At 41.2% G+C, this 12,660-nt stretch overlaps 1 protein-coding gene across 4 annotated transcripts in view; it reads left to right on the top strand.

The window, feature by feature from the left end:
- The window catches only part of LOC117503756 (non-muscle caldesmon-like), a 128,281-nt gene that overhangs the window by 82,064 nt on the left and 33,557 nt on the right, over positions 1 to 12,660 (top strand). For 3 of the 4 annotated variants that reach the window (XR_004558654.1, XM_034162987.1, XM_034162986.1), the window contains exons 3-5: positions 4,772 to 4,909; positions 10,825 to 11,248; positions 11,879 to 11,911. Coding sequence is in view for 3 of the 4 variants with exons in the window: in XM_034162987.1 (XP_034018878.1) it covers positions 4,772 to 4,909; positions 10,825 to 11,248; positions 11,879 to 11,911 (595 nt within the window). In the remaining variant the exon portion in view is untranslated. The remainder of the gene's footprint in view (positions 1 to 4,771; positions 4,910 to 10,824; positions 11,249 to 11,878; positions 11,912 to 12,660) is intronic. The other variant, XM_034162988.1, reaches the window with a different exon arrangement.

Genomic DNA, 12,660 nt, shown 5'->3' with positions numbered 1-12,660 from the left:
TGGTGATGTAAAACTAGACAGCAACTCTGGTGTTGCAGCAGCTTCCAGTTCATGGCAGCCCTGTGCCTTGTTGGTTCCTGGATCATTCCTGACCATCCAAACCAATTTCCTTTCACCTGAGTCTAAAGGTTTTGTCTTCCTTCAGTCTGTACCACCTCCCAATAACTTATACTTACAACCCCTGGCAAAAATTATGGAATCACCGGCCTCGGAGGATGTTCATTCAGTTGTTTAATTTTGTAGAAAAAAAAGCAGATCACAGACATGACACAAAACTAAAGTCATTTCAAATGGCAACTTTCTGGCTTTAAGAAACACTATAAGAAATCAAGAAAAAAAGATTGTGGCAGTCAGTAACTGTTACTTTTTTAGACCAAGCAGAGGGAAAAAAATATGGAATCACTCAATTCTGAGGAATAAATTATGGAATCACCCTGTAAATTTCCATCCCCAAAACTAACACCTGCATCAAATCACATCTGCTCATTGACATTAACCCTATGTCATGACATTGACCCTATGTGTCTTTTTGCAAGGAATGTTTTCACAGTTTTTGCTCTATGGCAAGATGCATTATCATCTTGAAAAATGATTTCATCATCCTTAAACATCAGAAAAGTGTCCAAAATATCAACGTAAACTTGTGCATTTATTGATGATGTAATGACAGCCATCTCCCCAGTGCCTTTACCTGACATGCAGCCCCATATCATCAATGACTGTGGAAATTTACATGTTCTCTTCAGGCAGTCATCTTTATAAATCTCATTGGAACGGCACCAAACAAAGGTTTCTGCATCATCACCTTGCCCAATGTAGATTCGAGATTCATCACTGAATATGACTTTCATCCAGTCATCCACAGTCCACGATTGCTTTTCTTTAGCCCATTGTAACCTTGTTTTTTCTGTTTAGGTGTTAATGATGCCTTTCGTTTAGCTTTTCTGTATGTAAATCCCATTTCCTTTAGGCGGTTTCTTACAGTTCGGTCACAGACGTTGACTCCAGTTTCCTCCCATTCGTTCCTCATTTGTTTTGTTGTGCATTTTCGATTTTTGAGACATATTGCTTTAAGTTTTCTGTCTTGACGCTTTGATGTCTTCCTTGGTCTACCAGTATGTTTGCCTTTAACAACCTTCCCATGTTGTTTGTATTTGGTCCAGAGTTTAGACACAGCTGACTGTGAACAACCAACATCTTTTGCAACATTTGGTGATTTACCCTCGTAAGAGTTTGATAATCCTCTCCTTTGTTTCAATTGACATCTCTCGTGTTGAAGCCATGATTCATGTCAGTCCACTTGATGCAACAGCTCTCCAAGGTGTGATCACTCCTTTTTAGATGCAGACTAACAAGCAGATGTGATTTGATGCAGGTGTTAGTTTTGGGGATGAAAATTTACAGCGTGATTCCATAATTTATTCCTCAGAATTGAGTGAGTCCATATTTTTTTCCTCTGCTTGGTCTACAAAAGTAACCGTTACTGACTGCCACAATCTTTTTTTCTTGATTTCTTATAGTGTTTCTTAAAGCCAGAAAGTTGCCATTTGAAATGACTTTAGTTTTGTGTCATGTCTGTGATCTGCTTTTTTTCTACAAAATTAAACAACTGAATGAACATCCTCTGAGGCCGGTGATTCCATAATTTTTGCCAGGGGTTGTACATACATTTGTTTGAACTGGAGAGCTTGGAATCTGCAGTTGTTCATGGCTCCAAGAGACATTCCTGACTTGTATAAACCTGTGATCCTCTTTCTCAGATCTACATTGAGCTAGTTGGCCTTTCTCATTGTACTGTCGTGTTCAGTCCAAACTCTTTTTATATTGGCTCAGAGAAGCTACAGGTGTAGTTGATCATGAGCACCAAGAGGAAGTTCAGAGGCCTTGGCAAGTTACAACATTTTGCTTTCAGCACCACTGAATTAATATTCTAAGAGAGTGGGAGAAGTCTGTTTTAGTTTGTGTATTTATAATTTTAATCCTGCATTGAGGGTCAGGAAACTCAAAATATATATATATATATGTTTGTTTTTTTGCATCACAGATGAAGGTTGCCCAGTCTTTCTGCCCCAGAAAAGAACAGCTCAATGCACTAACTGAAAGCACAATATTGCCGTGACATCCATGTTCATGATGACTGGAACTTCTGACCACAACTGTTGAACTGCCCATTTTACGGCACTCATTTTATTCACTTGACTGACATATGAGGGGTGATTTGGGGTGTGGTTCTCCGTCTTTTACATTCTTAGAAACCAACATTTCTCAACATTGCACCCAGTGACTTAAAATGTCACACATTCTCAGGAAATGTTGGTTTTATGCAACTTTTATGTGATTTGCAATGTCTAATCTACCCTTGCATTTAGAGTTATGTCTCTAAGGCATCTGGCATAAAATGTGGTGACTCTGAGCAAAAACCGGGCCATCCAAAAGACCCCACCCCCATCCCTTAGGCATTGCAGTGGAAGCCAGGGCTAACGTGACAGCATTAGTTGGGTTTCTGGCTGTATTACTTGTATTATGCTTACTGACAATGCAGGTATCGGAACAATACCAAGATAAATATCCAAATACATTTGGAAATGGTAATCTCAGGTCTCTAATTTTGCAAACATTTATGCTTTTTGGCCCACAATACATGTTTTCCACATTGACAGATGCATTGACAGTGTTTCTGCCAAATACCGTATGTATACAGTTTGAATTCTTTTATGTTCAATAATGGGTTTATTGATAAGCTGATAAGGGTTTTCTGATACTTTCACAACAGCCATTGTTTTCCATAGTTTGCATCCCACAGGAATAAAATTCTTGGATAGGACTTGGTGATTTTTTTCTGGTAATTGAGTTTGCAGAAGTAGAATCCTATTCAGACCAGACCCAAGACAAGTAGGATACGATTACAAGCTAATCCACTTTCTCGTGAGATTTAGCAGCTCAGATGTCAGTGCAACCTAATTCTGATTTGTCAGCCTCGATACTGTCATTTAATGCAGTCTGGGAAGATTGGACATTGTAAATTGGGTATAATTTGCCTGAGGTGTAGCCACTGCCAAAATGCCTGTAGCCTGTGTCCTTCAATCTATTTCTACTTGAGTTTATTAAAAAAAAAAAAAACTCCTAAACTTATTTTCAGTCACATTTAAGAATGTAAATACTCTCTATGATTGCTTGCTCACAAACATGAAATTGAGCAGTGAGGTCATTTTGATGTCGACTTTCAGGTTTGGTCTTTTTTTTCCAGTGGAAGAGTACAGTCGAGGGCATGTTTGTCGGCTTTGGGTGATTTCAGGCAGATTGTAGATCTCTGCTTCCTTTACAGTCGGTTTAATGACAGGGCACCGCGGAGCGTCTAGAAAGAAGCAACTCTTTAATTGTAAGCGACTGATATTTATCCATGATGTTTTAGACATGTCTTACGGAGACTTTACACCATCTGCCATGCCCTTGGCTGGTTATGCATAGTAAAAAAAAAAAAGACGGGAAATGCCAAAATTCAGGTTCATGCACAGTTGCTGTAACAACTGATTTTTTTTTTTTTTTTGCACACTTTGAAGGTCTGTGATGCTTTGTTTGAAAAGTATGAAATGAAGATGAAAGACTTTAGTTAGACAATGTAATTTTATGTCCCGTCACCATGGAAACAGTCTGGGGGACATTTGGTCGTCATGCTCATTGCTGTACATTCCTTGGAACACCATAATTCATCATCAATGCATGGTGCACATTTAATAATTTAGCATATGTGCCACCTAGAACATCGACACAATGGGTAGATTTTGGTGGTCTTCTGTGCAGAAATTTTCTTGTTAATAGCATTTATCATCTGAAGTTGATTCATTAACAAAATATCACAGACATTTGACGCTTACACTATAGGTAGTCCTGAGGAGTTGACCAGATGATTAAATGTAAAGTTGGTCGGTGCTTATATTGCATATTCATGAGGATGAAGTAATATCTACCTGATAGTCTATTAATGATACATGTAGACACTTCATAGTTACACCATAGGTACCTCCTTTTGAAGACCTGAGCAGAATTTGGTGCATATATGCACAGTGACTATATCCTACGGTATATATTGTGTTAACGTGGACGTGATGACTTGTTTTCATCAGAATTCTGCAGTCGATAACCTGCCGAGATATTAGGCGAATTTGACTGTTTCTTATTATGAAATGGCCGTTTCAACAAAACAGAACTTGTCATCAATATGTTTATTAAAGCAAGATGTCTTTTAAAAAAAACACTCACTCAACCTATTTGGATGCACATAACTGAATATGTTAGAACCATGTAGAAATCCTGATTTGACTTGCATATCCATTTATTTGTCTGTATAGTTGTTGTTGTTTTTTCATTCTCAGCATTGGTTTGAAGAGTCAAAGCTCTGGGTCAGAAGCCGCGTTTCTTTGGCTTTCGTATCCTCATCAAAGCCACACTTGGTTTTTATCAGTTTGTGAAAACTGCAGCCTTGATAAGAGGGATTGGTTGTTGCACAGCTGACAGGTCGGCTTGATAGGACGGGGGGAAGAAAGACAAATCCATCAGGTTGGGTCACTGTGATGATTACAGTCCAATTTAAAGAATCACTCACTTTGAAGTTTGTAACTGTAAAGCTAAATTGAGGGAATGAAGAAGAAGAAGAAATCAGAAGATGATGGGTTGAAAGTTGAAGGCAAAGTTGGGGGAGACGGCGCCATGGAAGAGAGAAAACGCCTTTCTTTGTCTTCTCACTCCTCCTTTCTCCCTCTCTGTCCCTCAGGCTGGCAAGGAATGAAGATGATGAGGAAGAGGCGGCCCGCGAGAGGAGGCGCAGAGCGCGCCAGGAGAGGTTCAGGAGCAGAGAGAGCGAGGAGCCCAGTTGCCAGCCAGACAGTCTGGTCACGACAAACAGCCACAGGTGACAACTCTGCATCACAACTACTGTTTGAGGAAAAAATGTGTCGCTGCCAGCTCTATTTTGGAAGCTTTAGATACAACTAAGGAGAAAGAAAAAGGAAAAAGAGAAAGCTGTCATTACCCACCACCCTGATCAGTTCCATTTGGTGCAGCACTCTAACTAAAACAGGTAAAGTAATACAACCCCTGGCAATAATTATGGAATCACCGGCCTCGGAGGATGTTCATTCAGTTGTTTAATTTTGTAGAAAAAAAGCAGATCACAGACATGACACAAAACTAAAGTCATTTCAAATGGCAACTTTCTGGCTTTAAGAAACACTATAAGAAATCAGGAAAAATATTTGTGGCAGACAGTAAGGGTTACTTTTTTAGACCAAGCAGAGGGAAAAAAATATGGACTCACTCAATTCTGAGGAAAAAATTATGGAATCACCAGGGTTCGATTTTAGCGGTTACCCGGGAACCCGTGGCACCCTACTTTGGGGGCCCGACTGGAATCCACCTTTTTTATTTCATAATTGTACAGAAATCTATCAAATTTGGACAAAATTTGCGCAGAATTTGACTTTCTGAGACCGACACATACACAAAACGTCATCAAAAAATGTTCTTCTCCTCTGTTTGTAATGCCGCGTTTTGTTATACACAGATCAAATGGAGCGTTTTTGAGGGAAGAGCGAACAGCAGCCAGCGGAGAGTTTTTTATATTTCTCTACGTGCGCGCGCAAGCAAATCGTCCGTGAAGATTATTTTATTTATTAACTACACAGATGTATAATAAAAGCAAATGGTGACTGGTTTATAAACACAATTATGACAGAGTTTTTGAGGGAAGAGCTGCCTTAGATTCTGAGCTTAATTCTGATTCTGAGGAAGAACACCTTGAAGTGCTGCAGAGAATGGCAGATGGCCATGATGACTGCTAATAGATTTTCTGTAATCACAACAAGTGTAATCAACACTCATGGCAGCCATGATTGTTAATGGGCTGGATGTTTAATAAAACATTGGCAGCTGAGATGACCCCATGCCAATCTGCCTGTGCATATTGGCATGGGGTCATCTCAGCTTCTGACAAGGTTAGAAAATTTCGAAATTTCAGAAAATATTACTCCAAAAACACAAAACTTCCCTTCCATAATCTCATCCTGTCTGATGAAGGGCGAGGCCCGAAACATCACTTTTGGTGTGTTATTAAAGGCTTGTTTGGGAGCTAACTGGCTGTGCGGATCTCTTTCGTTTTTTGTTCTTCCATAATTTCACCCCAAATCTGCCCCAGATATCACCAGAATGCACAATTTGCATCCTTTTATATCAGAATTTTGTGGGGAGCATGCCCCAGACCCCCCTAGTTGCTTTGCCGCTATGCTGCGTAGCGGTAGGTTTGGTACCGAACTTTTCTGAGGGACACCAAACGTTTCAGATTTTGGTGCCCTTAAGGCACACAACTATTTATTCTAAAAGGCAAACCCTGGGAATCACCCAGTAAATTTTCATCCCCAAAACTAATACCTGCATCAAATCAGATCTGCTCATTAGTCTGCATCTAAAAAGGAGTGATCACACCTTGGAGAGCTGTTGCACCAAGTGGACTAACATGAATCATGGCTCCAACATGAGAGGTTGAAACAAAGGAGAGGATTATCAAACTCTTAAAAGAGGGTAAATCATCACGCAATGTTGCAAAAGATGTTGGTTGTTCACAGTCAGCTGTGTCTAAACTCTGGACCAAATACAAACAACATGGGAAGGTTGTTAAAGGCAAACATACTGGTAGACCAAGGAAGACATCAAAGCGTCAAGACAGAAAACGTAAAGCAATATGTCTCAAAAATCGAAAATGCACAACAAAACAAATGAGGAACGAATGGGAGGAAACTGGAGTCAACGTCTGTGACTGAACTGTAAGAAACCGCCTAAGGAAATGGGATTTACATACAGAAAAGCTAAACGAAAGCCATCATTAATACCTAAACAGAAAAAAAACAAGGTTACAATGGGCTAAGGAAAAGCAGTTGTGGACTGTGGATGACTGGATGAAAGTCATATTCAGTGATGAATCTCGAATCTGCATTGGGCAAGGTGATGATGCTGGAACTTTTGTTTGGTGCCGTTCCAATGAGATTTATAAAGATGACTGCCTGAAGAGAACATGTAACTTTCCACAGTCATTGATGATATGGAGCTGCATGTCAGGTAAAGGCACTGGGGAGATGGCTGTCATTACATCATCAATAAATGCACAAGTTTACGTTGATATTTTGGACACTTTTCTTATCCCATCAGTTGAAAGGATGTTTGGGGATGATGAAATCATTTTTCAAGATGATAATGCATCTTGCCATAGAGCAAAAACTGTGAAAACATTCCTTGCAAAAAGACACATAGGGTCAATGTCATGGCCTGCAAATAGTCCGGATCTTAATCCAATTGAAAATCTTTGGTGGAAGTTGAAGAAAATGGTCCATGACAAGGCTCCAACCTGCAAAGCTGATCTGGCAACAGCAATCAGAGAAAGTTGGAGCCAGATTGATGAAGAGTACTATTTGTCACTCATTAAGTCCATGCCTCAGAGACTGCAAGCTGTTATAAAAGCCAGAGGTGGTGCAACAAAATACTAGTGATGTGTTGGAGCGTTCTTTTGTTTTTCATGATTCCATAATTTTTTCCTCAGAATTGAGTGATTCCGTATTTTTTTCCCTCTGCTTGGTCTAAAAAAGTAACCGTTACTGACTGCCACAATTTTTTTTCTTCATTTCTTATAGTGTTTTTTAAAGCCAGAAAGTTGCCATTTGAAATGACTTTAGTTTTGTGTCATGTCTGTGATCTGCTTTTTTTCTACAAAATTAAACAACTGAATGAACATCCTCTGAGGCCGGTGATTCCATCATTTTTGCCAGGGGTTGTATTGATTGGATGACATTAATGAAAGACTTCTAGGTTTATTTTAGTTAATAAAAATACATTCATTCTCATTATTAACATGTATATGTCGCGGACGTGACGAGCGAAGCTTTTAAGCATCTCATCATGTCATTTTGGTCCTTCAGACTTTTTTTGAGTAAATGCTTCGGTGGAGCATGAGCATGGCTAAAACCTTTCAGCCAGCCAGACATCCCACCTTTTTAGGCATTTTTCTTTTATTGCCTACAGTATGGCCAAATTATCATATTGCAATATTGTAAGATTCCTTGCACCACAGCAACCAGTGCAGCGTCTACTCTTATATAATGTCTATGTTCGTCTACCGTCGGTCTTGTGATAAAATCACTACAATGACTGGTCCAGGATGACGGCCGCATTTCTTGCGCCACAGCAACCAGTGCGGCGTCTACTTTTCTTTATAACGTCTGTGTTCATCTACCATCAGTTTGTGGCTTTTTGTGGCTTTTTACGGCTTTTTACGACAACGGTTTGTGGCTTTTTCCCCACTGCGGAGATTTTTTTGTGCCATTTCCGGTTTGTGCCTCCGTCTACCATAGAGCAAGCCACTCACTCACTCACTCACTCACTCACTCACTCACTCACTCACTCATCTTCAACCTCTTATCTGGGATCAGATGATTATTATCATTATTATTATTTTGTACATGAATGCCTTTCACAAAGTGGACATTTACTGAAAGGAGGGGGAGGAGGAACCTTCTGCCACCCTTCCCTTCTGGTGATGGGCCTGTGCAGGAGGAAAACACAAGACAAGGTCATGAGAAAAACTAATGTATTCATGTGGAAATTGCTACCTGATCAGCCAATAAGACGTCTACCACATGTAGCATCCGTCAGAAATAGGCTTGGTGTCTGTTTGAAGCGAAGCAGAGTATAAATACCTTGTGTACTGCAGCCCTGCTGGTGAACAAGCAGAAAGCACTGATAGAGTGGTGGTGTTAGCGCCATTTGCATGACGTTTATAAAGGTTAAGGACTTGTGTTTAATAAATCCAACGTAATCAACAAAAATAATGCCTTGTTCAGGCCTGATACCGATCTGATCAGGAAATCTCTAGCTCAGATTCTTATTTAAAACAGCCATAAAATAATCATTCTTATGTTTGAAGTGCAATATGTAACCAAAGAGCGTCTATTGGACAAAAAGAAAATCCATCCATTTTGTAAAGCCGCTTATTCCAATTAAGGTCCACGGGGTTCTGGAGCCCATCCCAGCAATCACGGGTTAAAAGGTGAGGTTTAATTTAGAGTTTCACCTAACTTTTGGAAGTGGGAGGAAGCCAGAAAACCAGGTGGGAACCCACACCAACATAGGGAGAACATGCAAAACTGGGACCTTCTTGCTGTGAGGCAACAGTACTAACCACTAAACCACCAAGCCGCCCTCAAAATAAAAATCATGTCATATTTTCAGTTGTTGAAAGATGCATTTGTCTCTTTTCCAAAGCAAGTTACAAGTGTATCTGAGTTGCTTAATCCCAATCCAGCGACTCCCAGCTGTAATCTTGCACCATTCCATAAGAAAAACTACATTAGAAACAAGGGGGCGAAAATTCAATTTCTCCACTGTTTAATGGTGCGAGATCAATCAGCACAGAATCTCCTTTGTGAGCTTGAATGTTTCCTCTGTGAGCTCAGATATTCATTGGATCGGTGCAAAAACAAGGGGATTGTGCAGGAAGATGCTGAGGCAGGATTTACTGTAGCTCACAACCCAACCTCGGGCAATGCAGCGATAAGGTTGCCACACTGTCGGGTCCCAGTACAGTGCTTGTGTGACATTGACTTTATACACTAATGTATTTACGTATGCCTGACAAATGCATCATCTTTTTATAGTTATATTGATTTATACACATGGTAAACAGCTAGATGAGTGATAGTACACTCTAGATCACAAGCTTTTCTGTAATGGATGCACATTCATTTCCATACCTGGAATCCAACCAAAATCATGTCAATTTTCTGTTTATTTTTGTTAGTCCTGACCAGTAGTTTGTCTTAAAACATTTTTGTGGCCTCTGTGGATCCATTGCTGCAACCAAGTGTTAACATTCTTTGCATACTTGTTATGGCGCGCACAACAATACGACGGATACACTCTGCAATCTTTCCTTCTTAGGATTTTTTTTCCCCCAACACAGCTAAAGTTCCTCAACCTTTGACCTGTGTGTAAAGCCAACTACAAAATTCCTCATGAACCCACCACTATTTCCAAAGTATGCTGGACATTTCGGGCCCGCTGTTATACCCAGTGCAAAGCAGCGCGCAGCGCAACACGTGTCTTTGCTAGTCTCCAACTGGTGCAGTTATCACTTTCATGCTCAAAACCTATTTTGCTCAGCTACCAAATGGACTCGTGCTAATCTGTGCACCCATGGGTGTGGTCGGGTGCATTATTGATGCTGCGCTTTTGTAAGGCAGCAGCAAGTGACGAACAAAAACCTGGTTCAAAATCAAGGGCAGTGTTTTTATTCGTACGGTGCAACATTGAGATATGACTTGCATAAGTAGGTTCATGACGAGCATACATGCTGCGTGTGCATCCAGCATGATGGATTCACGTGCAGTATGTTTCCAGGACAGAAAACCTCTCAGTACACTATCTAAATAGCAGTGCACCAGTTTCGAGTGTGCACAGCTTTCTGAGGCAATGACAGATGACCTAATACTGGAAACACAACCATCATCATCAACCTTGGGATGTATCAAATTGGACTCATCATTAGTTGGCAGGGAAATTTATCTCTGATTTTGTTTCATGCATCTTTGTGGCTCCTCAGCCCACATTCATACTTGGTAACTCGTAAAAAGGATTTCTGCTTACAATATAATTGGAACTGTTACAGGTAACTTTGCTTGTTCAAAGGCTTTTCGGTGATAACAGAAGATGTTACTGTGCAAGAATTTTCCAGTTTGTCCTCAACAAATCTCCTCAATATTCTAAATCTTCTCCTTGCTTTCCTAGCGTGACAGAGACTGTGTCTGTAACCAGCTCCTTTGGAGGAGAAGGAGTAGATGAAGAGGACCAGGCCCTGATGGACCGCATGGCCAAGCGTGAGGAGCGGCGGCAGAGGCGCATGAAAGAAGCGCTGGAAAGGCAGAGGGAGCTTGACCCGATGGTCACGGAGGGCAGTGACGGGCTTGCTGTGGAGAAAAACAACGTTGAGGAGGAGAGGCCATCCTCCTGGCGTCGGGGTCGCTACACTGATAACGAGGATGAAGAGAAGGAGATGTACGGATATAGAAGGGAAGAGAAGGAGCTCATGAAGGCAAGGGAGGAAGAGGAGGCTGCTAGTGAGAGTGTGGAGGAAGCACAGGAGGAGTTGGAGGGAGAGAAAGAAGAAGATGAGGTTGAGGACAAACGGGGAAGGTCCTACTGGAGAGAACAGGTTTGTTAACTGGTCGTTCGTTAAGCGGCTCTCACATCAGGCCGAGTTCGGTGCCATTTTTTTCCAGGCTGCGCCTCGTCATGCTTGGGTGTGTCCTAACGGGAGGGAAACAGGATTCTCGGTATTCATGAGCGCAGTTCAGGAAAGTTACTGTCTGTTAAACTCATGCCACTTTTAAATATATTCAAAGTTTTTGGGAGCTCGGCTTGACTCCCTGCTGCGCTATTTCACGCTTGGCTTTCAGGGGCCTGTTGCACACTCTATGAAATTTGAAAATGGAAGAAATTACACCAAAATCTCAACAGTTAACAACATCATATACACTACGGTCACCCAGAGCTCTATGGCATTGCACCAGGTGTCCCCTGGACCATCCTGAGCTGTGCACAGACATCCATCAATCACTCAGGGGGAAATGACTTTTCCCGACTTTTACTGAGTGGTGTGACTGCTCAAGGGGCACACTGGCAAATGCTACCTAGTAAGAACTGCTTGGCGAAATAAACCAAGGTGTGCCAAGTTGCAACTTGGCCTACTACTTCACGAAACGACACCAAAACTCAGCCAGATGTGAGAACTTTTTTAGCTCATTTCAGCAAGTTTACGTTTGTACATTTTCACTATCTCCAGGAATCCACTGAAGAGTGTCAAATCCAAAACAAGGTACGTCGCTGGTTTACTGACTTTAAAGTGTATGTACTTCACTTGAAGACCGCTTGTTTCAGACCTGTTATAATCCTTTTTCATAGGAACTCGCTGAAGAAGACTTGTATTCATTAGTCAGTGAGAGTTCAAATCAGGGGAAGTCAACAAATTCAGCTGCTCAGGAGAGGGCAGTAGGATCTGAGGGCGCAGAAGAGGCACCCAAATATAATTTTACAGATAGCACTTCAGAAAAAGAGCCTGTGGCACTGACAAATGTCTCTGAAGAGGATGGTGAGATATCTGAGATACCGCGCTCAGAGGATGATGAGGTATCTTGAATGTGGTAAGAGTTTCAGTAGAGGTGTGAAAGAAAAATTCCACCGGGTGGCTTCAGTGTGTGGAGACCTGCAAAGTGCATTAATCAAAATTGTTTAGCGATTATGTCATACCCACACGTTGAAATTGCCCAGGCACAGTGTGTTTTGCCCTCCTGCCAACTGGTGTTAACCGAGCCTGTGTTTTAAAAGGTGTATGATTTTGCATAAGGTCAGTGCAGCGCTCCCCAGAGTGGTCACTGTGTTTGTTGCTGCATGTCTTCCACCTCAGTTTTCACACAACCCAGACACCACTCTAGAATCTCACAGTAGCAGAGCTGCACAGACAGAGAACAGCATTTTTTTTTAAAGTTTCCGAATGATTTTTAGCATTTCTTTCATTTCCCACAACCCAGACATTAACAATAGGCTTCAAATCGTTACAAACCAACA

The sequence above is a fragment of the Thalassophryne amazonica genome, chromosome 22 (assembly GCF_902500255.1).
Source record: "Thalassophryne amazonica chromosome 22, fThaAma1.1, whole genome shotgun sequence".
Classification (NCBI taxonomy): Eukaryota; Metazoa; Chordata; class Actinopteri; order Batrachoidiformes; family Batrachoididae; genus Thalassophryne; species Thalassophryne amazonica.
This window is presented reverse-complemented; position numbering and strand designations above follow the sequence as displayed.